This window comes from Talpa occidentalis, unplaced genomic scaffold (genome assembly GCF_014898055.3).
Source record: "Talpa occidentalis isolate TD23 unplaced genomic scaffold, MPIMG_talOcc4v2.1 talOcc4.14, whole genome shotgun sequence".
NCBI lineage: Eukaryota > Metazoa > Chordata > Mammalia > Eulipotyphla > Talpidae > Talpa > Talpa occidentalis.
Window position 1 is genome coordinate 50,828,176 of NW_023601433.1, and position 27,877 is coordinate 50,856,052.

Here is a 27,877-nt window from a genome sequence, read left to right on the forward strand (position 1 = left end):
AACTTTGAATTGGTATGTACAAAATCCTCTATGAGGAATTCTCAGTCCAGAAATAAAAGCAAGCCATTTCTGATTTCTGAAGCAGAGCACAAAACATTTGCAGTGCCCTGTTTGCTTAGTGGGTGAACTACATACTCATTCCAGCCAGGTGTTTGTAAAGTCGCTCAAAGGCCACCTAGGCACACACTGGCAACTGAGAAATCAGCTGAAAGCTCTTTACAAGGAAGCAAACCAAATGAATGCTATACATAATTCCTGTGAGATTAAAATATACACATATGGGCCTCCCCGGTGGCACAGCGGTTGAGTGCTGGGCTGCGAAGCTGCCTGCAGCCTCTGCAGCGCAGGTTCGATCCCCCGCCACCGGGCGAGGGTCCCACCTGGTGCGCAGACCTCTCCTGCCACCCGCTGCTCCCCTCAGCAGTGTATTTTGTCCGTCTGTCTGTTCTGTTCCCTGCTCTGGTTCTGGTGAGTTCTCTCACTCTCCCGCGCTTCTGACTGTACCCAGTACTGGTACAAATAAATAAATAAATCTTTAAAATAAAATAAAATATATACATATACAAAATATATTTGTTATATAGGGATGGGATTGGAAGCTGGAATCAACAGTTTGAACTCAACAGTTTCCCATAATGGCAAACTAGGTAATATACACTAACTCTTGCTGAAAACAACCAGAAAAATAGGGCAAAACACAGCAGAAGCTGAAAAGCGTCCGTGCTAACAAGGGAGTGAAAAAGGACTGTAGACTTTCCAGGTGAGCCTAACATAAAGAGCAGTTTTCCCGCTTGGCACATGTGCTGATGAGGCAATTCAAAGATGAGCAGAGCTTTCAAAAGACCAGAGGAACTGGGGACAAAAACTACAGTTCAGGACCTACCAAGAAGGGGCCATGGTACACATTCCTGGGTTTGGACTGGGTTACACTCAGGGTAAAGATGAACTAGAATCTGCAATTGAATCTAACTTCAAAATCTCAAGTCCTTTCTAGATTAAGGTGATATAGAACTGTGTATACTACTCATCCATCTTCCAGAAGCAAAACTAAAGCCATTATGAAGGAAGATTAACATCCTCCTCCCTCCCTCAAATAATCTATTATTTATAATACACATATCAACATACAAAATAACAGTAACTAGGCATATTAGGAGAAAAATCAGCATCATGGAAAACAGAAAGAGTCATTAAGTGTTGCTGAATGACTCCAATGCACAGTCACATGTGCTGACAAAATCAGCACAATCCATGTTGTGGGCTAACTCCATAAGACAGACAACACAGTATCTTCAATAAAATCCAAGGTGGGCAGAGAGAAAGAAGTAGAAACAAAGATTCAAGAGACTTCAGAAACAGACCAACCAATCACAAATATTAGGACAATTGGAGCATGATTCAAGCAAATGCGCTTGAGAAAAAACAATTGTGACATCCTTGAAACAACAGGACAAACTTGAATACTAACTGGATGGAGTATTAAAGAACTGTCAGTTCCATTTAGGTTTGATAGAGGTTGGTGTTAGGAAAAAACTCCTTATCTTTTGAAGATAATGATATACTGCATTTACAGATGAAGTGGCAGAATGACTGGAAGTTGCCGAATAGAGAAGGGGATAACTAGACGGGGCTGTAAACATAATTTGTCATGAGTTAATTGTTGAAACAGGCATTGAAATTTATGTAAGTTCATTATACTTCAGTTTACTTTTGTCTATATTCAAAATTCTCTAAACAGATTCATAGAATTATTGGTTAGCTTGGCCACTTTTACTGTTTATTGTCCATTTAAACAGCTATAATGTATCTTTGTTTTACCTAATATAGACTTGTAGAGTTCATTATTATTAAATTGGAGGGGAAAAGGGATATTATCACATAAATCATTAACAAAATGCTTTTCTAAATCACTAGAACGAACTTGTTAAAGAAAAAAAACAAGATGTAGGAGCCTCCCTGGTGGCCAAAGGGGTTAAGCACCGCACTATAAAGCAATCCGTGGCCTCTGTAGCACGAGTTCCATCCCCAGTTGGCCAAGGAGCAACCCACATGGCTAGCAGACCTCTCCTGACTCGCCCGCTGTTCCCCTCAGTGGTGTACTTCGGTCAGTCTGCCTGTTCTGTTCCCCACTCTGTCTCTGGTGAATCCTCTCAGCCCCCGCATCTCTGGCCTGTACCCCAGCTCTTGTATACATAAATAAATAAATCTTTAAAAAAAAAAAAACAACCAAGATGCACCTGGGGCATTGTGTCGATTTGTGTATTTATAGACTACTACTACTACTATTAGAGTAAAAAAATCAGGTTTTGAGTTTCAGTCTTTAATAAGACATCAAACAGCTTCATAACCCATTTTTTACTATCATTTGAGACAGTTTTTGAGTTCTGAAATTGGCAATATGATATTTCACAGCACTATCAGCCCATGTGTAAACTTAGCAAAGAGAAATTAAAATTCTAATTACGAATTTGCATTAATGCAACCTATGTACTCATAACTCTGTATAGGGAAAGTTTCCAAAATGTAAGACTTTCATTTCATTGTACCTAACAAGTTTAGCAAGTTAAAGGATCTGTGGTGGCACAGAATATGAAACAAACCTAATCTGTAATCTTTTTGTTAATTTGCTCCATTTTATTAGACAACATCCATTATAGAAAAGTTCATTGTGTCATGCTTCGAAATAAACATAGAAAAAAATAACAACCTGTAATTTATCGTTATTAATTTAGACACGGCCCATTCCAAATGTGGTATTTTACCATATTATGTATTCTTCATATTGCAACAATTCACTGCTCCACGTTATATACAGCTTTCTGATACTCATTAAAATATCATACCATGGGGCCTTCCTGATGGCACAAGGGGTTAAGACGCAAACTATGAAGCTGTTCACAGCCTCTGCAGCACGAGTTCAAGCCCCCTGCAGCCAGGGAGCAACCCACATGGCACAGCAGACCTCTCCTGACTCACCCACTGCTCCCCTCAGCAATGTACTTAGTCAATCTGCCTGTTCTGTTCCCCCACACTGTCTCTGGTGAATCCTCTCACCCGTCCCCCCCCCCCCCACACCTCTGGCCTGTAACCCAGCTCTTTTATGCATAAAATAAATCTTTTAAAAAAAAAGTCATACCACATTCTAAAAGTTTGCATCTTTCTGTGAAAAAAAGAACGGTAATGGGGCCTCCCTGGTGGCGCAAGGGGTTAAGCACCACACTATGAAGCAATCCGAAGCCTCTGCAGCACAAGTTCAATGCCCGGCCAGCCAGGGAGCAACCCACATGGCGCAGAAGATCTCCTGACTCACCCGCTGCTCCCCTTAGCAGTGTATTTCACTCAGTCTGCCTGTTCTGTTCCTCACTCTGTCTCTGGTGAATCCTCTCATCCCCTGCATCTCTGGCCTGTACCCCAGCTCCTGTATGCATAAATAAATAAATCTTTATTTAACAAAATGGTAATGTATTGATGTAAAAAGTTTGAGGGCCTCCCTGGTAGCGCAAGGGGCTAAGTCCCAGCACTATGAAGCTATCCATACCCAATGTAGCCACTACAGCCCCACACAAGTTTAATCCCTGGCTGGCCAGGGAGGTGACTCACATGGCGCAGCAGACCTCTCCTGTCTCGCCTGCTGCTCCCCTCAGCAGTGTATTTCAGTCAATCCACCTGTTCTGTTCCCCATTCTGTCTCTGGTGAATCCTGTCATCCCCCGCACTTCTGGCCTATACCCCAGTTCTTGTACGCATAAATAAGTCTTTTAAAAAAATAAAAATAGTTCAGAAAACTTATGTCCTTAATCTAGCTTTGACTCCACAAAGTGCTTAAAAAAATGGGTGGACACACACACACATACAGAGAATACCAGGATTCACACTTTAAAATACCAATAGTGCATTTTTAAATAATTTGTGATTTTATATATTCTGTATCACAGAATTAGATTAAAGGTGCTATCTAAAATAGACATTTTCTGGGAGTTGCTCCATGGGAATTCCAGAGGAATGTTATAATGTTTATATTCTTTGGAATATGTGTCCACAAGTAATTGAACTCAGAGTGGAAACCAAAATAAGTCTTTTAAGTATTTAAAATAAATTTTCCAACATCATACCAAGGTGAAAAGTGATTTCTCATCATGTTTTTCATTCCTTTCCAAGTATAAATTGCAAAGAATTTCTCATTATGAAGACTTTACATGAAACTATCTGTCATGACAAGATATTTCGTAGAGATTACTGACCTTTCTTCCTTGTTAAATATTGAGAACAAAAACTGAGGTATATGAAAGTCAGTTTCTGAAACTTTGTGGAAAATTTCATAGCCAAATTTAAACTAGCTTAATGCCAGGACCTATAGTACTCAAAATTTGTTAAAAAATAAAAGAGTAGTGATCCAAAACTAGTTTGTCTTGATAGATAAATCACCCAAAAGCACTGTTTTCAATTTTTATGAATTCACTTTTACACAAACTTTCAATGGTTTACTACTGAAAATATATTTAATTTTCTTGTCACTGGCAGTCCTTTCCAGTTTCACTCAACCTTGACTCTGCTGCGTATCAGAGTAAAACACAAAATCTCAGCCAGTCTGAATAATTTGCAAGTTATCCAAACAAGCTATTTCCACTGTGCTCTTTCCCCTGAATGACAGTGCCTGTGCCCGTCTGTCTACCCACTATCACTTCAATGCCTACCCTATCATATTCCACAAAGCCTTTTCTGATTACCTCAGCCAGAAATGGTTTTTCCTGTCTGTAACATTTTGATGGTTCTACTCCTCTGTTTCCTGAAAGACTAAGTTGAGACACAGACAGCTATCAGCCAATGGAATGTCAAACTCTGGAGAGCTGCTACCTGGACAAGCTGCTCCTGCTTGGTTGCTTGGTTGTCTTATCTGCAGATGGTCACTATATTGGTTTAAGTTATACATGCAAACGTGCCTTTCCTTACTATACCACCAGTAAGCTGTAAGGAATTAAACACAGCCACACTTTTAAGGCCAAAGAATTTCCAGAAATATGAAATGACTTACAATAATCTGATTCTGCTTTCACCTGACAATAGTCCTAGAGCAAATGGAAGAAGTAGTAAGTGGTAAATCACAGCAGAAGAAAAGTCATTCTAGAACTCTTTTTTTTTCTAAAGAGGGATCTTCTTTAAGAAGAAATGTGTTTGGTCCTAAAATGTGTTTGGTCAATTCTTTAATTCCCTAAATATGTGTAATAATTCCAGGAATTATACCAATGGGCTATATGTACCCTGTGCCAGACTCTTGAACTAGCACTTTCCCATACACTTCACTTAACTGTACAACAACATGTTGAAGTAGACACTATTATCATCCCCATTTCAGAGCTGAAACAACCAGGGCCAGAGAGACTGAATGACTTACCATGAAGACAGTCTGGCTTATGTCTGCGTTTTCAAGCACTATGCTATTTGCTCCTTAAACTGAAAGTGACTCCACAGGGAACGTAAAGGAAATCATATCTCAGTATCTATTTCCTATCGGGAAAAGAGAATTACCAAAAGAGATGAGAGAAGATTGGGAATATTGGATTTTAGTAGAAATAGGGTTTTATTTTTGAAAATAAAAATGTAACTACTTAAAAATACAATGTACTAATATTTTTATATTTCTAGCTTACAAAACCTAGAAGTAGTGACTGAAGTGTCTCAAAACATTAACATTTTTGGAAATCAGGAACAAGCTGTTTTAATTAATATGTGAACGAGTACTTTCTTTGAAGTATATAAAAATACATATTAAAGAACACTACCAAATTTTCAAGTTTTATTGTATTCGTTGCCTGGTTATTTACAGAAATCTTTTAAAATGATTTCCACTCAGGGACTGATGTGTATATCATAATGGTTTGATTCTAAAACTGATTTTTACAGTTCACTCTAGATAGTTTATCTATTTAAAGTATATTCCAATCTTCTTTTACTTGTTTTTTGCAGAGGCCATTTTAATAAGCTACCATTGGTTATAACACTGATGAGATCAAAAATATCCCATAACTCTGAACCAGGTAAAGAGGTCCACTGATAAGATTGTGAAAAGTGATATCCGATGAAAATTGAGATATATCAAAGTTTCAGAACAGTTCTTCTTAGTAGGATAAAACCAGTTAAAGCAAAGAAGTAGCCTCATTAAGCTTGAGTATTAACTGTTCTTTTCCCATGAGGGTGTGTGGAATTTTCTATACTTTTACTACCTTTTATGGATTCCAACAAGTTTTTAATTCTTTCACTTGCAGGCTTCTTCTTTTTCTTCTTAGCAAAAGACATATTATTTGCTATAGAAGGTAGTAGCAAGGCTGCCAGACCCCAGGGCTGATTGCTTGATGGGGAAGGACGATCTTTATCTTCCTGATGTAAAATCCAGGCACTTTCTCTGGCCAAATCTACAAATTTCTGCAGCTGGCTTTGACTTACATTTTTGCTGATATTAAGAGAAGTTTCAAAAGGATTCTGAATGTGCAGAGGAGAAGATTCAGGCTTGTTTTGTTCCTTTCCCTATAGATTATTACAAGAAAAAAAAAAGTAAAAATAGATGAAGGGTTAAGATGTAAGATCACTTTGATTTAATAAAATAGCAAAAACATACCAGCATCAATTTTACAGAGTAAACAATTTCATTCCTAAAAGGTCTGGGTGTATATGCATGTTACGTTTTTGTATGAGCTTCTGATTGACTTTTTTACCACTGCAGTTGTTTGAGTATTCTTCAAAGAAATATCAAATAGGTTTATGAGCTATGGATGATGATTTCACTGCTTAGAGCTATCTCTAAGCATGTCAGTCAATAAAAACACTTTTTAAATAACCTAACTTATCTAATAAGATAGGTCTGGGAAAGAAAAAAATGAAAAAGAAAAATGGAAGAAAATAAGACAAAGATACACTTATTTTTGAGACTTGCTAAAAACATATTACAGTGGAAATAGAAACAAAAAGAATTCTTCAATGAAAAACAGTAATTAATGCTTTCTAAGTATAAAATCAGGAAGGGAAGGAACAAAGGATTATTTATCTCTCACCTTAAAACATTAAAAGTTTCTTACTATATTACTAAAGATCCAACTTAAGGTTCTGCCAGGTAAGACAACATCTCATAGATACAAAAGGTTAATGACTCCATATGAACAGCTGAGATCCATTGGCCTATATAATCATTTCCTCTTTCAAATGCTATCACAAATATTACTTAAATATTTTAAAATCAAAGGTCAGGATTCTCCAATGTGAGCAGCACCCATTTACCCCCCAATTTCTCTCATGCCACCACCCAGCATGGGTCCTGTCTGTCTGTCATCTCTGAGCCCCATGGGTTAAGAGTACAAAGAGGATAAACTTCCCATGTTTGGTGATCTTTTTCTTCTAGATGCATTCCAGAATTCTATGTCCCTTCCCCCTAAGCCTTTTATTTTTAAAAGAAAAGCTCCATGAATAGGATAAAAGTTAGGAATGAATAAAATAAAGGAGACTTTAAAATACAACAAAAAGAATATCTGTGTGTAGTTTATGAAGCTAATCATATAAGGGTTGAAACTATGCATCCAAATTCTAGAAAGAGTTATTCCAAACGAGAACTATCTCAAGCATCCCACCGCCCTCACCCCGCTTGTAAACAAATTTTGTTTTTGACTTTTTTCTAAGAAAAAAGTGTCTAGCACTCCATCTACTCAGATGGAAAAAATCACTAATTCACCTGCCTATACAAATTCTAAGGGCTCAAATTGAGGGAATTACTAAAATTTATCTTTGGGACTATGTATTCAATTTTCCCCACAGGAACACAAATCCAATTTAAGAAGATCTATATGTAAAATTGTGCCTTTCAGGAAACTTTTCAGACTATAGTCCACATTTTGAAAGATACAGTATTAGATGTTAAAAGAGCTGACTTTTGTTCTTCCATGTACCTAGATGACATCCCTAGTCAAGTTATATAGTTCCATTAGCAATCAATTTCCTTACTACTATCTATTATTGCAGGAGTGAAATGCAATAGCATATTAGTGGTTTTAAAACTAAACAAATTAAATATTAATACAGTAGAAGACCACATACCTAATAACCAAATACTAAAATACTACTTACCTGTCTAATATTTATGGAATTTTTATTGAAAGCAAAATTTCCAAAATACTCAAAAAATTCTTTTAGTAGTAATTCTGTAAGAAAATAAAACAAGGAAAGTAAGAATAAAGTCTATTTCTACCCAAAAAGGGAACAATGAAAAAAACCACCTACCTAGCGTTTCTGTGTTTCTGGAAGGTTTAATTCTATTCAAGTCACAAGTAAATGTACAGTTGTGGCCTTCTATTATACATTTATCTTCTGCATCTTAAACATAAATGAAAAATATCTCACATTATATTTCAAACATATTCCCTACTTCAAAAAATCTATAATTAGATAAATCAGTTATTAGATCAATGTGTCCCATTATTAATATTATATATACTTGCAGTTAACAGCATTAAAAACGACATTAAAAAAAAGAATTGATATTGGGGCCCTCCTGGTGGCGCAAGGGGTTAAGACACAACCTATGAAGCTAACCACAGCCATTGCAGCACAGGTTCGATTCCTGCCCAGGAAGCAACCCACATGGCGCAGCAGACCTCTCCTGTCTCACCTGCTGCTCCCCTCAGCAGTGTATTTCAGTCATTCTGCCTGTTCTATTCCTCACTCTGTCTCTGGTGAATCCTTTCACCCCCCTCCCCACATCTCTGGCCTGTAACCCCATTCTTGCATGCATAAATAAATTTTTAAAAATATATAAATAAAAAATTTTAAAAAAGAATTGATATTACATTTACTTTAGCATACCAGAATTGTCTACAACAAATGATTCATAATTTATCTTTTGAAGTACTAAGTTTTTTTAGTTATAAATGAAAATGCAGATAGTTCCCATCTTTCACCAATTCAAATCTTTGTACTACTTCTGATGAATAATATTTGATTTATAGCTCCATTTCCATTCCTACCCCCTCCTTTAATGCATTTATTTTCAACAATTCATTCAAAACGCAAAATGTACGCTCTAAGAGTTTTCAAAAAAACCACAGGTAATTCACTACAACAAATGGACCCATATTCTGTATAAGTATTCTAATAGTATTTCTAGCTTTAGAGTTAATCATTTCCCTAATTATTGACAATGATATAGCCACCATGAAATCCCTTGCCTAGTCTACCTTCCACTGTACAACATGCAGGCAAATCCCCACTTTTCAAAAATCTAATCAAAGGTCATCTCATCCTGAACGCACTCCTAGCTCCAAGTTGGCACTCCATCAGCACTTATCTGACTGCATTTCGAGCACATGCATGCTATCTACTCCCCAAGTCTGGGACTACAAAAGGCATTGCCCTATTCATTATTATCCGCACCCCCTCTCCCCGGGCCCTCTCTGGTGGCCTCTCTGGTGGCCCTGTCTCAGCCCTGTCACTGCTATGGCCTGAGTCCGATCCCCCACTAGGGAGCTAACCCACATACAGTGGTGCAGCAGACCTCTCTTGTCTCACCGGCTGCTTCCCTTAGCAGTGTATTTCAGTAAATTTCATCTGGTCTCCCTGCTCTGCCTCTGGTGAATTCTCTCATCCTCCCGCGCTTCTGACTGTACCCAGTACTTGTATAAATAAATAAATAAATCTTTAAAAAAAAAAAAAAAAGCACTAAGCACAAAAGATAACAAAAGCCAAAAAAGAAACCGGAAAGCCCAAGAAAATAAGAGACTTTATGTTCTTTCAGGGAAAAGTACTTTCAGGAAAGTAGTAGAGATTATAATAAAATGCAATGCAACAAAAATTCAAAAGTAATCTAAACATGAAAGTCACCATCAAGCTCAGCTTACAAGTTTAAAATGTCCAGCTGAAATCCACTAACTGAACTATGGACCTAATACTATGCTAGGAATGAAAGATGCAAAGACGAATCAGAGCCTGCCCCAGAAGAGCTCAAGAAAGATCTAACAGCAAAGAAAGATCTAACAAATGAGATGTTCAACTGGGGTGGTTTTCTTTTTTCCCCAGCTTCTTATTAAGAAGTGTTTCGTGTGAAAAGAGGGAGGAAGAAGGTGGTGGTTTCAGGCAAAGGCACAAGAATGTGAGGACCATCAAGGAGTTAAGAGTGTTAAAGCTCCTCATCTGCATACAGGACAGAATGAAAGTAAGAGAAACAAAAGGAAAATCACAAAGAGCCCCAAGCATAATGCTAAAATGTTCAGAACTAATTCTAGGTTCATAAAATAGTTTACAAACTCCTAGTAGAGCTGGATGGTATTCCAGGAATTCATACTGCCTTTAACTAATAAAGAAACAAGCAACAAATGAATAATTTTCTCTGAAAATATATAAATCAATAGCCTTTATATGTATTATCAAATGAGACTAGAAGAAAATGATTGTACAAATGATTGTATAGTAACACTCAAGTCAGTCAGCTGATTAATCAGAATATTCAAAATTATTTTCACTGTTTTTATTTTGAGCCATGTACATTAGTATGGGGCCACAGATTAAACTTAGGAAGTATATGGGTTGTTTCCAGGTTTAACCCAAATGCCTGAAAATAGATGACTGGATCAAGATATGGTATATGTGTATATATGTGTGTGTGCCACACACACACACACACACACACACACACACACACACACAGGAATATTACTCAGCAATCAAAAAAGATAAACTCATGCCATTCGCAGCAACACGGATGGAGCTAGAAGGAATTATGCTCAGTGAAATAAGTCAGAGGAAAAAGAAAAATATTGGATGGTTTCACTTACAGGAGGAATATAGGGGAACCAATTAAGACATAAGTGTAAAAAAATAACAATACAAAACACAACAAAAGAAAAACAGACAATTATAAATCAGAGACACCCTGCAGGGGAGGAGGAGGGAGAGGGAGCAGAGGGAGGAGCACAGGGGACTGTGGTGATGGTGCACAGGTGCATTGGTGAAGGAAATTTTATGGGGACTACACTGGAAGTGGGGGGAGCAAATATTGTTTAAAAATGAACAGTGATGTAAAAAATAAATTTAAAAAACTAGGAAGCATAAGTAACAGAGTTTGAAAAATTAAAAAATCCAGAATTGAAGCCCACCAATGAAAAAAAAAAGAAAGTAACAGAATCACTAGGGAAAGCATCCAGAAAGAACAGAGAGAATGGAAAAAGAAACAGAAAAATATAACAACATGTATTATCAATATATGTAAAACAGCATGTATCAATTATCACCCCAAAAATAAATGGACTGAAATGACTAAATTGGGCTCAGACAGCTTAAACAGCTCAATTACAAGTGCTGAAGGAGAGTAATAAGTCTCCCTATAAACAAAAGCCCAGGACCAGATGTTTTCTGCAGTGAATTCTACTAAAACTTCAAAGAGTACCTACTACCTATCCTACTCAAACTCTTCAAGGAAAATTGAAAAAGGAGGAAAACTACCCAATACCATTCTATTCTGTTCTTCTGTGTAATCTGTTTCTTGTCCCACTACCATACTGTTTTGATTATTATTTCCATATTTAATTCCTTCTCCAGGTTTGGGAAGTTCCCCTCTATTATTTATTTAAATGAGTTCTCTGCTCACTTCGCTCTCTCTTCTCCTTCTATCATTATTTTTATATTGCCCTTCCTTATGGAGTTAGATAATTCTCAAAAGTGTTTCTGCATTTTGTTTCTCTTCATATCTTTCTTCTTCTACCTAAATTCATTGTGCATTATCATCCTCAAGGTCACTGATTTGATATCCCATTTGATCTATTTTGCTTCCATAGCTTTCTCCAGAATTTATTTCCACTATTGATCTTTTAATATCCTTCAATCATTATTTCTTTTTTAAGGATTCTCTTTCAACCTTTTTTTTTTTTTTTTTTTAAAGATTTATTTATTTATTTATACAAGCACTGGATACAGTCAGAAGCGCAGGAGGATGAGAGAATCCACCAGAGACAGAGCAGGGAGCAGAACAGGCAGATGAAATACACTGCTGAGGGGAGCAGCGGGCACAGCAGGAGAGGTCTGCATGTCATGTGGGACCCTCGCCATCAGCCTGGGATCAAACTGGTGCTGCAGAGGCTGCGGGCAGCTTTGCAGCCCAGCGCTCAACCACTGCGCCACCAGGGGAGGCCCTCTTTCAATCGTTTGACTGTTAATTTTATTTCTGATGATAATTTTTCATCACGGAAAGCTTGAATTCTATATCTAAAAGGAAGAAAAGATTGCTGTGCCCTAGTGGTGGTTGGCGTCTGGCGATCCGTTCACTCTGTGGTACAGAAAATATTTGCACATCACACATCTGACAAGGGGTAATCTCCAAAATGTACAAGTTCTCATATACCTCAAGAACAACAACAAAAAAACAAATCAATCATAAAATGGGCAAAGGACCTAAATATTTTTCTAAAGAAGACAGTCAGATGAAAAATGGTTCATTACTTATTATATGGGAAATGCAAATCAAACCACAATGAGCTCACAATGATTCTCATCCCTGTGAGAATAAAAAACAATGGAATCAACAAGTGTTAGTGGGGATGTGATGAAAAAGAAACTCTCATTGACTGCAAGAGGCAATGCAAGTTAGTGCAGTCTCTTTGAAAAATATGATTTCTTTAAAAAATAAAAAAGGAAATTCCTTATGATCCAGCAATACCTCTATTAGGTACTTATCTAAAAACAAGAAACCTTTAATATGAAAAGACTTAACGAGGGGGCCTCCCAGGTGGCATAGGGGTTAAGACTCAGCACTACCATGGCAATGGCCTGAGTTCAATCCCTGGCCAAGGAGCTAACCCACATGGTGCAGCAGACCGCTCCTATTTCGCATGCTGCTCCCCTTAGCAGTGTATTTCTGTAGATCTGCCTGTTCTGTTCCCCACACTGTCTCTGGTGAATCCTCTCACCCCCTCCCTCACCTCCCACACTTCTGGCCTGTACCCCAGTTCTTCTATCCATAAATAATAAATAAATCTTTAAAAATTTAGCTATAATAAATAAATCTTTAAAAAATATTTATCTATTAATATGCAGACAGCAGCACTGTCCATAATTATCAAGTCATAGAACTAACCTAAATGCCCTTCAACAAGTGAACATAAAAAGAAATTATAGAATATATACCCAATGGAACATTATAAAACTATGTAAAAAAGATTAAGTATTGGCTTTGCAACAAAATGGATCAACTTTGCAGTGATTATGTTAAATAAAACAAGTCAGAAAATGAAAAATAGGTATTAGATGATTTCACTCACCAGTAGACGTATAAAATAACCAAAAACATACACAGGCAAAATATAGCAGGAATAAATCTTGGACTAAGTCAAAGAAGTTAATGATTACCTGAGGGAACAGGATGAGAGAGGCAGGGGGATATTGGCATGGGTGTTTTGGTGGAGGGTAACTGGAATGTGTGTACATATGGAGAACAAAATTATAACCGCAAAATTAAAATAAAAATTATAAAAAAATTACCATGGATGGTACTTATTACATATTCTTTATTTTAGACATAATCCACATTCCTAATGGGAAAGTAGAATAGCTATTTCACCAGACTTAATTTTTTGTCTCATAAATGGGAACAAATATCCATTTAATTTTAAAAAAGGGCAGAAATTGTAAAAATAATAGGAGCTAATGAAGGATGAATTCAAAAGACATGAATTTTGGAAAATCCCTATGTTAGTTAAAATGGGTTAGGGGGAAGCAAGTGGAGGCAAGGAGAGTAGGCCAGGAACACCAAGGATCTGACTTTGGCATGAGTGGCATCACTGTTAGATGAGAACTTAATTTGAACAATTCAAATGTTAGGGGTACTCAAGCCTCTACAATAAGTTTGCCTCAGTTCTTCCTCCTTTTTATAGCTTTATTCTTTCTTAGCTTCTAAACTCCAAACCGTCCATGATTTTTCTCTCAAAAAGCTTACCAGGGGGGATTTTTTAACAGGAAGGAAGAGATGACTTCTAATTTAGATAATAAAAGAAGTTGGCATACAAGATAGAGCTTACAGAAGAGAAGGCACACTCCAGGCAGAAAAAAGTGTAAACAAAGAAACTAAGATGAAAAGTTATGAGAACAATCATAGTATTGGCTGAAATTTGGGAAGACAAGAGGATGACTACTGGGAGAAGGTGCTAGAAAACTAAGTATGACTAAATAAAGGTCTTAAACAGCAAGCAAAAATAAACAGCTTGAAATTTTATTATTGGAAATTAAATCTTTCAGTGTTTTTTAAACAGGAAAAATTTGAGGATATGCCTTTAAAAGAATTATCTGGTAGTATTATATAGAAGACTGAAAAGATAAAAGAATATTACATATACATTTTGACATACCCTTTAATTATCTTCCATTTAGAAATTACAACTATAACACTGTAGTATCTAGAGTAGTCTATCAAAATTTCAATATAATTAAATTGCATGCTAATTTGAAAACAATTCTAAGATCACTTATAACTTTTAACTGAAAAACACATCTAGGTTATTTAAACTTCATGAAACAATTTTTACCATCTCTAATACAAATCTGGAAATAGAATGAGAACTGAAAAACCATATCTGAAGTTGTGAGTCAATCAAAAATTATAACTGGAATTTTGAAAAAGATCATCTTAGGTTTGGTTAACTAGGGGAGAGATTTCAGTTTGTCTGACAGTTGCTAACAAGCTTGCAAACTGACACAAACATGACAGGACTGAAGGAATTCTAAAGACCTCAGCTTCTCAAATCTGCTGTCATGACCCCTGGTGGGCATTTAAAAATTAGAAGCACTTAAATTTTAGATTCACAGGGCTTTAAAAATACAGAAGACAAATGATGAATATTACACAAACACACATGATTTTGACAACACATAGTAATTATGTTGATTCAAAACATAAGGAAGAGAAAATAGAGAGGTTGCTTCTATTCTTACCTGCTAGGGTTTTTAGGTAGTCTAGTGTTGGAAGAATAGGGGGTGATCTCCTCTGGAGAAAAAAAATGACCATCATTGTAAGGGAGAAATTTGTAATCCAAGCTCCAGGAATACTGCTTGTTAAGGAATGTGCTCGAGCCCAGCATCGAATACTGAACACCAAGGCTCTCACTCGTGAGTCCAGGGCACCGTATATATATAGGAGTTCCGAACTTTTCAAGGCAATACTTCAAAAAAGAAAAAAAAGTTTTCAAACCTCTGAATTATGATCCAGGAGTAGAATAAAGCACATATCTGGAAACATATCTAAATATCTTAATAGATCTGAACATATTCAGAAAACCAATACTACTTATTTATAATATAAAATGTAATGTGAATGCTTAACTATTAAATACTTCCATTACATCCTTTAAAAATGTTAACAATGATGTTTTAAAAGGTTAATAATCAAAACTTATACAAAATCACTAAAAAAAAGGTTCTCTAACATCAATAAAAATATAGATGCATTTATAAAAAGGAGGCTTTATATCAGAATTTCTAATCTTGGCTTTCTAGTCCTGGTGGAGAAGTTAATTAGCCTAAGAATAGAGGAAAACATTTCATTTTATCAAGACAGTATAAACTGTCTTAAAATTCAGTCAAAATTACTTAAGCCTAATAGTTATAAAAACCAAAATCCATGAAGAGCAAGCACCTATTAAGAAATCAAACTTTAGAGTTTATTTTTAATATATTTTCTAGTCATAATGGTGTAATGCAAAGAATTAGTAATCCAAAAAAATTTTAAATTAAATTCCTATTGATCAAAAGTTTTGTAATTTCTAAAAGAACCAATAGAGGGCACAAAGTCATCTAACAGTATCATCTTCAAATGTCTATATAGTCCCACCATGGCATTCACTTCTTGAATTTAAAAAGAATACAAGAAATGATAAATTAGAAACACATGGTACCCAAATTGTGTAAGGCAGCTGATATACAGAAACACTACAAGAGTTTAAAAATATAAAGCGAGTTAAAACACATTTTTTAAAAATCTGTCCCAACAAAACTGGCAAGCTGACCTAGATCTGAGGCATACAGCAAGGGAGGGCAAGAGAAGGGGGTCAGACATGGGGGAAAGAGCACAAGGGACTATGATGATGGATCATGGGTGCTGTGGTGTTGGGAGAATTACGGGGACTAAAGCTGAGGAGAGAAATCAAATACAGTCCAAAATTAACAATCATATATGATGTAAAAAATTAACAATGTACAGCAATATAAGAAAATGAATTTTAGAAGCAAAAACCTGCCCCAAAGCCAAATTGAAATATTGAGAAAAAGTTACTGTGTCCTATTTTGCATACTAAATAGAAAATATATTTAACGATAAAGCATTTACATGTTTTCATTTATTTTAATACAACGAAAGAAATTCAGCAATACTTAGAACTGACTTGTTAATGAACACATGAATTTAATCAAAACTGCTCTAAACTGGATTTCTGGATCGATCTATTTTTACTTAATAGTTATCTAACAGATAATACGGTGAAATCAAATGCACACAAGATTACTAGTTAAGAAATAAACTCAACTGGAAAACATTTCCTCTTGAGAATTTTCTTGCGAACCAAAGAAAAGTATCAGAGTTATGAAAGAACTTGTTATTTTTACCCTTTTTTAAAAAGATTTATTTATTTATTTGTTTGTTTGTTTGTTTATTTGTTTATACAAGCACTGGGTACAGTCAGAAGCGCAGGAGGGTGAGAGAATTCACCAGAGCCAGAGCGGGGAGCAGAGCAAGCAGAAGGACCGAAGTACACTGCTGAGGGGAGCAGCGGGCGGCAGGAGAGATCTGCGTGCCATGTGGGACCCTCCTCCGGTGACCGGGGAGCAGCCGGGGATTGAACCAGTGCTGCAGCTTCACAACCCAGTGCTTAACCACTGCGCCACTGGGGAGGCCCTTACCCTTTTTTTTTTTTTAAAGCAAACATTTTTCTAACCTAAGCAAAGACTGCATGTTCAGTACACAAAGTTGACTATTTGGAGATCAGAGGTCATACTCAAGTTGCTCTTCTCACCTTCTAAGAATACTCATAAGACTTATACCATAAATAGGTATTTTCATTGTTATCAGGCTATATAAGGAAGAACAAAAAAAATACAGTTCTTCTTAGATGATATTAGTTAAGAAGATTAACATTTCAACATAAAATCCTATCATTTTATTTAGGAAGATCAAAAACCCAACAGGCATAATAAAACAAAAGATAGTTCCTATTTTTTAATCCAAGTGTTCAAATTGTTAAAAAGGTATTTTTAAGCATGTCTTAAGAGCCAAAGCCATTGTATATGTACAAGACAAACTATGTCAATATCCTATAATATTCACATTTAACATGATAAATTTAAGAGACCATACCTATTATTAGTCGTCAAATCACACTGAAATCCAGAGGCTTGGTGTGAGAACCTCACAAGTGGACACCGAGCATTTAATATTTTTTGTACACCCACGCAACCAGGGCCAAAGTGGTCAAGGCATTCTCCTATCACAGACAAGATCTTCTGGGTTGCAATTCTGTCCGAAGGAACATTTTTCACTTGAAATTCCATCAGAAAATTTCCTGAGGTCTGAATAATAAAAACGTAAGTTTTACAAGTAAATAGAAGTTTTACATAGCAAAGAATTTCTTAAACATTTCTAAAAGAATGCTCTAAATAATTTCTGGCAAAAACAAAACACCAGAAAATAAAAATTCTTTATTCAATCACAGGTAAAAACAGACTGAAAAGTCCTTGTCTTTTTTTCCTCCAGAATATAAAATGCTAACTTATAAAAATCTTTGACTTTTTATAATTAAAGCATATGCCACAATATGTATCATAAATTAGCAGTATATGTAAAACCACTGCATCTATAAATTTATGGAACACACATCTGCTCTTCCCTAGTATACTGTAATAAATGCTATAAACCCACAATAGTCATAATACGGAGTACAGAAACAAAAATAGTACACATCAATAGAAGATTGACTGTATAAGCAGATTTATAATCAGGATAAATAAAAATATACAAATATGACATGCATACAAACAATGCCCCAAATAAATAAACATGTTTTTGCCTACTGATTTCTGTCATCTAGACAGAATATTTTACATTAAAAGGAATAAAAATGGATAATTTTATTTTAAAGGGAATAATAACGGATTTCCTTAAAAACACTAAAATTTCCAAATCTGGCTTAGCGTCTTTGTTACAATACCTTTATAACTTTTGGTTTCCTAGTCCCTCTATTTTAAAATACAAACACATACACATTTACATAAGTTTTTAAAATACAAACACATACACATTTACATGTCACTTGCTCTGACCAGTGAAATGTGAGCAAAGGCTTTAGGAGTCATTCCTAGGCAGAAGCTAAGGAACTGGCATTCAATTCTTCACTCTGTCTTTCCAGTGCCTCCGTGATAGCAGAAGCACAAGTGGAAATGAAGCCTTGGTTAGCCTGGGTGTTTGAAAGATATAGTATCTACAGTGTCTCTGCTGACCACCTTGAACATACGGCTTCGGCAAGAGATAAACTATGTTAAGCCATTGAAATCTGGGACTTATTTATTACCAAAGCATCATCTAGCACAATCTGGCTGACATACAGTGCAGGAACCACATGAGATAATTAGATAAACACATTTTATACAGAAATAAGACCCTGTAATTATGGAAGCAGCAGATGATGAAAAACACTATCTATGATGAGCAAAAGTAAGACTCTCAAAATTTACTTCTCTTTATCAAATAAGTAACAATTCTTCGTAGATAGCCAAATCGACATTTATTAGTGTTGCTATTCCTATTGCACTAGTTTCAGGTAAATTTTTTAAAATATTATTGCATATTCTTCCTAATTATTCTAGTGTTAAGCCAGTAGCAAACAGAGACAACACAGAAGGTAAGAACCTTGCCCTCTAATAAAGATAAAATAGAAATCAACCAATAATTTAGATAACTGAAAATAGGACATACGAGTCAGTCACCAAGTTTTACTACTGTTACCTAAATCCTCTACAGTAAAGAACTCTATTAGAAAAAAAAAACTAAATGAAAGACCAAAGGCAGATCTTAGCTTAGGATTTTGTGTTAGAATGATATTTGCAGTAAATCAGGAGATATATTTCATATAGAAGTATCTTTCAGACATTAAAAATATCACGAAAATTCATTGCTTTAGTTAGTAAATAACTTAGGAAGTCATCTGGTACGCAGGATATTCTATGTGGTATTATAGAACACATCAGAGATGACCACATTTTTCTCAACTGCCCTCAACTCACACTGCTGAACAAGCACACAGAGAATTTGTAAATCAAGGTGGAGTATTAAGAGAGACCAACAAAGTGCCAAGAAGTAAAAGGAAGGATTAAATACAGCAAGTGGTCATCTTTTAGAAAACATTTAAGGAAAAGCATTTACAGAGGAAGAACATAATTTAATGACAAATGAAAAGCCCAAATGAAGAGTTAACAAGTATTTATCTATATACCTATGTATAGCAAACACAACCTTTAAATACTAAAACAAAAATCAGAAGAATTTCAAGAAGAAATCAGCAAAATCATTTAGATTTTTAAATATTTCAGTAACTAGAACATGCCGATTAAAAAATTAGTTAAGATAAATAATTTGAATAAAACAATTGAATAACCCTGACCTAACCAAAAATCTTCTGAAATCTTGAAAAGATCAACCATTTTACTGTGTACATAAAGAATATTCACATATCAAAAAATGATCATTTGTTAGGCCAACACAAAGAAAGACTTCACAATTCTAAATAACCAATCTCAAATAGACTTTTCACAATGTTTGCCAAATTTAGGAATCGACAACTATCATTTTCTTAAGACCAAAGATGTCCTTTACTTTTCTGGTAACTTTAGTGATATAAAGAAATATAATTTACCTTGGGAGTATTTAATTTTCCAGGTTCTTCTAGATCCAAAAACATATCCAAATCACATCCTAATTTCCCAAAACTATTCACTGAAGAGCCAAAGGGTTTGATTGCACAGTCTGGAAAATACGCAGCTGCTAAATCTTCAATAAGAGAACAGGTGAGGTATCGAAGCCTGGTGTTCTCCTCTGTTAGCTGGAATTCCTTCAAAAGAGTGCTCAGCTGATCATCTATCTAGCTGACCAAAACAAAAATCACAAAATACAGGAAATGTACAGGTCATATAACATAATTATCTTACTTCTAGAGATATGATGGCTTTGGCAACCTCCGTCAAAAGATTTATTTTTTCCCCTTCAGTCTTAGAAGTAGATTTTTTTTAAATGCCCTTTAAAAAACACTGGGGAATGGGCCTCCCCGGAGGCACAGCGGTTGAGCGCTGGGTTGTGAAGCTGCCCGCAGCCTCTGCAGCGCCGGTTCAATCCCCAGCTGCTCCCCGGCCACCGGAGGAGGGTCCCACATGGCGCACAGACCTCTCCTGCCGCCCGCTGCTCCCCTCAGCAGTGTGCTTCGGTCCCTCTGCCTGCTCTGCTCCCCGCTCTGGTGAATTCTCTCACCCTCCCGCGCTTCTGACTGTACCCAGTGCTTGTATAAATAAATAAATAAATCTAAAAAAAGAAAAAAAAAGATTAAAAAAAAATTATAAAAAAAAAAAAAACACGGAGGAATGATGATACTAGCAAAATAGAGTTGACTAGAACTGAAATGATTAGTTTTCTTAAGCAATGATTTCAAAGCATTGTTTTAGGGAATGAAAATAGTAAAATACTCCAGAAGAGATGGTGAAAAACAAGCACAAACCTAGGCATTTCAAACTAAGTTGAGAGGAGGGTAGAACCAGTATTAAAGGCAAAAAACAGCAGAAAAAAGCAATGTTTCAAGTACTGAAGACCAAAGTTCCCTCAGTTCCTTAGAATAACAATCCTATATATTCACTACAAGACTGGTATTTAAATGATCACATTTTGAAACTGTGTACTGGAGTATTTAAAATAAAAATCCTACCCTCAAATGATTTAAAAACAATACTCCTTATTGATAAACAATATTGAAAATAATTGAACCATTCAACTCAAGAAAAAATTTTAAGATATGTAACATTAGAAGCAAAGTTTAAACAATTACAAAAATCAAACCAAAAAAATAGCATTGTGATAAATAAAACCTTGAACTAATTCTTTGAAAGGACCACCAAATTAGTTAAAAATCTTTGACAAATCTGAGTAAGAAAAATTAAAACAAATATAAACAATATTGAGCAGAGGCAAATTTTAAAACAAGATTATTTTAAAATTTACAGAATGCCATGATCAATTGCATGTCATTCTGTTGACAACAGAAAGAAAACCTGAATAGTCCAAAGCCAACCCCCTCTCAAAGCAGAAGATATAATTACCTCTGAGGTGTACAAATGGGGTATGGGGGCAAGTAATTAGGGTAGGATTACTTTCATTTTCACCCAACATATTCAGTGGTTTGAGGTTTTCATAATATATAGAATAATGTCATATATACATACACACATTTTTGAAAGATGAGAAAAGTATACCTATAAACTTACACTTTCTGCACAACAAAGTAATTCAAAAAGCTTCTTGCTTGAAGGAGGAGACTGATTACTGCATTGTATACTTGACTGTTCATCAGTCTGGTGTGTTGAATTCTTCAACTTTAAATTGAAGAAACGTGATCTGAATGGAATTGTGGCCTCTGTGCCCATGCTTGGAGTACGAGCTACATTCTGCAGTGAAGCTACACTTTCCTTTTGACAAAATTCTACAACAGCATAAAGACCCTATGCCAAAAACATAAGAAAAAGAACATATTTCAAAGTGCCATACTTATCATAGTATTTTAGTACCTATTTCAAAGCAATTATCATTATTAATTTTTAAATTTACAAATGATGTGCTTTAACATAAATTGGTTTTAATTATTAAAAGCAGATTAAAATGTTAAATACTATAAAGTGATATCAGTCAAGAAAAGCTCCAAAGAATCCCAAAAAAAGAAAATTAAAGGCAAAACAAAGATTCCCTCTCATTGGCCTTTCTCTTTAAGATAACCGAACTATTTGCAGTATTCAAATAATGGAATCATTCAATTATAAATTGCTTCTAATTCTGTAATACTCCTGTAAGGATTTTTATTCTCATATTAAAAAAAAAAAAAACTTTGTTAAAGAAATGACAAGAAAAATGTAGGCTATCAAGAGAGAATCTAACCAAAAGCAACAGAGGAAAAAATAACTCATGGGACCTCTATCCTTCAAAAGTGTGAAATTAGATTGCTTTTTCAAATACTTACAAAGCTTTCATAGAAGAAATGATTATTAATAGTTCCATGTTGGGATAAATATTTGAGGAACTTCTTTTCACTGATTTTATTTGGGCAATGAATTAAAACAGTCCTCTGTGCTTGTTCTTGTCTTTGTTTTTGAACCTCAGAGAATCTCCTTGAGGGGGTCCTGTCTTCAGAGCCTATGAATGAGACAAAAATATTTTCAACACCCACACACACAAAATGTAAACCCTATTTTGGTAAGGTATGTAAAGATTTTATAGCTGATGAAAATCAACTTCAGCTTAATTCCGCCTTTTCTTCTCTTCCTTATTAAAGATGAAGCTATACAACTCTCAATTTTCATTTTAACATTCTCCTGTGACTATCATAAAAATTTCTCCACGTCTGTTTGATTTAAAACATTCACTGAACAGTCCTGAAAAGAGTGCAACAATATTTGAAAAGCAAAACCAGGAAAGTAAATCACTTATTTTATACGCATACACAAAATATGTGTAAATTGTAACACTCCAAAGTCCAAAAGAAATTATTACATTCCTGAATGTAATGAGATGAATTTACAAGTTTAATGTACTAATGTAAGCTATGGTTTCCTTTTGTCAAGGGTCATAATCTGGCTCAAACAACTAAGAATGAACTACCAACTATCGTGTGTTCTGTGTCACAGGGAAATCAAAGAATTTAAAACCTAGTTGTTGCTCATAAAGAGCTCACGATAATTTTACTAAAGAAATAGAGGGTATTTTTCCTGCATTTAAAAACTATTTCACGGTCGTAGTTTTACAATCATAAGAAATTACGACAAGGACTGTGATAGTCAAAAATGAAATATTAATAATCCACTGGCCACAAAAAAAAAAAAATCAACAAGTGAAATAAGTATAGTGTAAAAAAAGGATTCAAGTTCAAAGAGCCAAACACTGAATTTAGCAACCTTTTTTTCCCCTCCAACATATTTAAGTTCTAGCTGAGTGGCTTAAAGTGTTTCCTCTAGAAGTCTGGGATGGCAGATCCTAGAAATTATAAACCACCATGTCTGATAACAAAACCTCAACAAATTTCAAAGAGATTAAATTCTTATTTTTTTTTTCCAAAAAGTTATAAAATTGATGGATAAAGAAAACACAGCAGGGGCCTCCCTGGTGGCACAGGCAGTTGAGCGCTGCACTGAAGCTGTCTGCAGCCTCTGCAGTGCGGGTTCAATCCCAGCGCCAGCGAGAATCCCACATGGCGCAGCAGACCTCTCCTGTCTTGCCTGCTGCTCCCCTCAGCAGTGTATTTCGTCAGTCTGCCTGTTCTTTTCCCTGCTCTGTCTCTGGTAAATTCTCTCACCCTCCTACGCATCTGGCCTGTACCCTGGTTCTTATATAAATAAATAAATCTTTTAAAAAAAAAGAAAAGAAAAAGAAAACACAGCAAGCACACTGTACTTTAGTTTTTGCAAACTTCAAGACATTCTAATGAATAGGACAGAGAAATGTGGGTTAATTACACTAATCACTATTCATTTACATCAACAAGTCAAATGGCATACAAGAGAACACTTGGCTCTGACCTATTCCACATATTCAACAACTGATGAAACACTGAGTATCTTTCCTACTTGATATTAAAAACACATCTCTTAACCACCTATCTTCATCTCCATTCCAGATACCAATTCTTCAACCTCAATCTCTTACTTCAGGCCTATATCACAATGGTCTGATTCCTAAATAGTTCTCATTCACTCTAGCGTCACCCTCCTCAAGTCACTCTCCACATTGTTAACAAAGTGATCTTTATAAAATATTTCTAATTTAATATTTCTATTAAGGACTTAATGGCTTCCCTGCCTGAAACCTTTAGTAGCATCCTTACTACATTCAAAATCAAGTCTAAACTACACAGCATGAATATGGTTATTGGCACCTTTGTCCCATCTTCTTCAATGTCAACTTTTACAATTTCCTCCTTCCTCACGGTTCACTTATGATCCTCTGTACACACAATACTATCACATAAACTAGGCACTCTCAATGTTTTCATTTTTCTGTCTGACAGAACACCACTCATCCTTTCAATTTTGCTCAGGTCTGTGGAGACTTCTGACTCTTCACAGAAGAATTTCTTCCACATTTGTTATTACTTCAATAGATATGAAAGAATGTAACTCATGGTATGCATACACTAATATAAAAATTAAGACTAAATGCTATCCTACATTTAGAATTTAGATAAAGTAGGGATTTACAGCCTGGGAAAACACTAATGATAACTCAGTCTTCAAAAACAATAGAGAATCTTCCATTGTGCAACACTTTACAGTTTTCCAAGTACCTCCACAAATATACTCTCTTCTGAATCACACAATAACCTTTTGAGATAGGGCCGGTATCATTACTGATTTAACAAAAAAAAAAAAATTGCACTAAGTCAGACATCTAGTAATAAGCTGGGTAGCCAAATGTAAACCTTAAGTGTTGTTTGTCTGCCTGGCATCTGTTCCCCCTTGTTCTGGAACCAACAAACACCTGGTAAAGAAATCACTCAAAGTGGTTGTTCTGGGGCTGTCAAAACAGGTACTTATCCAAGGCACCATACTTAAGCTCCATTAAATAGAAAGGGATATCAGACAATTTTGGATAACTTCTCTTTCATGTGATCAAGCAAAAGATATTTATTAGAGTTTTTCAAACCTGGGTAAAAGATTTTATTCTTCCCTCTAGAGAAGACTACAAGCATGTGAACAAAAAGATGATGGTAGTTATGTTGCCCCATATCAACATCCCTATCCAGAAGAATCTGAGATAATGAGCCACCAAATAAAAGCTGAAGAAAATATCTTCCAATGAGCACATCCATCTACTTGACTCTCAAGCAGCTCTATCTCCTTCTGAAGTTTGTTTATATGGGTGGGTATACCTTCCATATGAGTTAGTTTCTATCACCTGTATCTAGAAGCACCCAGAATAAACACTACATATTGTTAAATCAGAGCTCTTTCCATTACTCACATGAAAGCTATGTCAAAAGACCAATATAAAAAAAAAATTAGTACATTTTTGCTCATTATAAACATTTTCCAACCATTAGAGTAAGGCCAAAAATGGAATAGGCTGATTTATGAAAAAGTCTATTTCTAGAAAATGTTACAAGGTATGTTTTGGCAATGAGTTCTCATACTAAGGAAAAACATGGATATTTCCCCAGTTCCTTTCAACTATAAAAGTATATGCTTTTAAGAGCACACAGGTATACTTACCTTCTCTCTTTAAAAATAGAAAAGAAATTCAAGCAAGGATTTTGTTGCTTGTTATGCCACACAGTAGTTTCTGACTATTTAGTCAGTAATCTTACCCTAATGATAACAAATGAAACATTTCCTAAGACACAAACAGTAGTAAATGAATTGTATAACCTTGGAATCAAAAGGTTTTATTCTGATCTTTGCTATTGAATAGCTAGGGAAATTTGAACTAATCACTTTGATTAGCCTGTTTCTATAAAAGGAAGTTAAAATAATTCCTTTAATTGTTTTAGCGTTTTAGTCTTCAAAGAGCATATGAAAATACTGTCAAAATTACTCAAATTGTCAGGGTTATTTGAGATTTTTTTTTTTTAAACAGAGGCAGCTTATACTACAACAATCCAAACAGTATTTGAAGAAATGTCATATTTAGTGACATTTCTCACTCCCTATTAATATGTGTATGATATCAAAAATGAAAACTTAGGCAATGTGATGAGGAAAGCACTTTTATCATTTATTTCAGGGGGAAATATTTTACTTGTTTAGCCTCCTTTAGAACTATTTCCAGAAATACTTTCATCTCTTAACACTAACAGCAAGAAAGGGTAAAAATCAACACATTTTGTTTAACAAACTTGCCTGGGGGTCTACATTAGCTGTTCCGTCACCTCGCACAAGTTTAGTTCTTTGAATCTCTTTCTACATCAGCAAAATGGACATAACGATACACTTCTGGCTGGACTGTTTTCAAAAACTGTAAATAACATACACACTAGGAAGCTTTTAGGTTACAAGAAAGGTTCGATAACGGATTTCTCAATACACAAAGCATATAAACTCAGAAAGGGTGTGAGACAAGAGCCTGTAGCAATTGATGCATATCTGTTACCAGGTTGGTTTTGCTAGAAAAGGCAAAAAGAATAAAGCAGACGGCCGTAAATTTCACAGGCACAGCCCCCTGCTTGGGAGGCGGGAATCCTGGTTACTCATCAAGGCTTCACTCCATCAGGCCTCCTCCATCGACAACTTGTACACATCAAAATCAAATACTTATATAAACGCTGAACTAATGTGTACCACTACAACTTCATGATTGGGCACCTCAACAGCGCCCCAAAGAAACGCCAGACACACCCCACACCCCAACCCACCACCACCAGCAGCACTTAGCAACAGCGGCGCCCCTGGATGCCCTAGTGAGAGCAAAGGAGGACGGCACACAGCCTCACCCTATTGCAAAGGTTGCAGGGCCGTATCCACAGGCCACTCCTTGGCCCGCGATCCCAGTCTCTTTCCCCTTCCCTCGCCCGCGGTGGACTGAGGCTACCGAGCAAACCGAGGGCACGGCGCCATCACCTGTCTCCACGATCCCCTGCTCTTCTCTACTGACGTCTGCGGCCGCAGTTCCCGGGGAGCAAAGAAACCTGTGAATAGGCCGCTGGACGTGGCCTAGCTGAGGACACAGGGGCAGGCGGGTCAACAGCCCCATGCCGCGAGCCGCCATGATCAATTATAAAGGCCGAAAGGAAAGGGCACCTGGCTTCCGCGCCTGCGTGCTGAGGAAAAGGATGGGAGCCCTAGAGGGTCAAACTTAAAGGCGTTCGTTTTTGAAAGTAGAAATGGAATGGAGATTGGAATGGACAAGCTTGAGCTTTCAGAAACGTTCCCCGCCCGCCATTCTCCCACAGACTTTTATTTTTTTTTTAATTTTTTTTGTGTTTTTTTTATTTTTTTTTAAATAATAAATTTTATTTTTATATTCCCCATACAATTGCAGCCCCCCCCATTCTGACCCCAATCCCTCCCCTCCCGCCCCTGCCCCCCTAAAAGTGTCTCTGGTTCATAGTTTTTTGTTGATTTTGATTTTCACTTTCTTATAGTTATTCATTTTCCTGGTCCCTTATTTAAGTTTTCTAGATTCCTGCTATGAGTGAGACCATCCGGTATTTTTCTTTTTCTTTCTGGCTTATTTCGCTGAGCATGATCCCTTCCAGCGCCATCCATGTTGCTGCAAATTGCATGTGTTTATCTTTTTTGAATGCTGAGTAATATTCCATGGTATATATGTACCACATCTTCTTGATCCAGTCATCTATTTTTGGGCATTTGGGTTGTTTCCAAAGCTTAGCTATTGTAAACAGTGCTGCTATAAACATAGGGGTGCAGGTGTTATTTGGAATTGATGTTTCTGTGACCTTTGGGTAAATACCTAGGAGTGGAATTGCTGGATCATATGGAAGCTCTATGTTTAGTAGGTCCAGAAATCTCCACACAGCTCTCCACAGTGGTTGGACCAGTTTGCACTCCCACCAACAGTGCAGAAGAGTTCCTTTTTCTCCACACCCTCGCCAACATTTGTTGTTGCTAGTTTTTTT

The 27,877-nt window shown here is 36.1% G+C and overlaps 1 protein-coding gene across 1 annotated transcript; it reads right to left on the reverse strand.

The window, feature by feature from the left end:
- Window positions 1-3,086: 3,086 nt before the first annotated feature.
- Window positions 3,087-27,041, reverse strand: MTPAP (mitochondrial poly(A) polymerase). Its single transcript, XM_037510515.2, has 9 exons — window positions 26,859-27,041; window positions 22,274-22,446; window positions 21,528-21,761; window positions 19,916-20,140; window positions 17,365-17,576; window positions 14,952-15,178; window positions 8,262-8,354; window positions 8,109-8,182; window positions 3,087-6,521 (listed from the first exon to the last, which is right to left on the reverse strand). Exons 1-9 carry the CDS (start codon window positions 27,004-27,006, stop codon window positions 6,156-6,158), a joined length of 1,752 nt encoding a protein of 583 aa, XP_037366412.1. The 5' UTR covers window positions 27,007-27,041; the 3' UTR covers window positions 3,087-6,155.
- Window positions 27,042-27,877: the final 836 nt, after the last annotated feature.

Coding starts and splice junctions, on each gene's coding strand:
- MTPAP (XM_037510515.2), bottom strand. CDS start 27,006: ATGGCGGCTCGCGGCATGGGGCTGTTGACCCGCCTGCCCCTGTGTCCT. Junction 8,355..14,951: donor CTACCTAAAAACCCTAGCAG/GTAAGAATAGAA, acceptor TTTATGTTTAAG/ATGCAGAAGATAAATGTATA. Junction 8,183..8,261: donor CAGAAACACAGAAACGCTAG/GTAGGTGGTTTT, acceptor ATTTTCTTACAG/AATTACTACTAAAAGAATTT.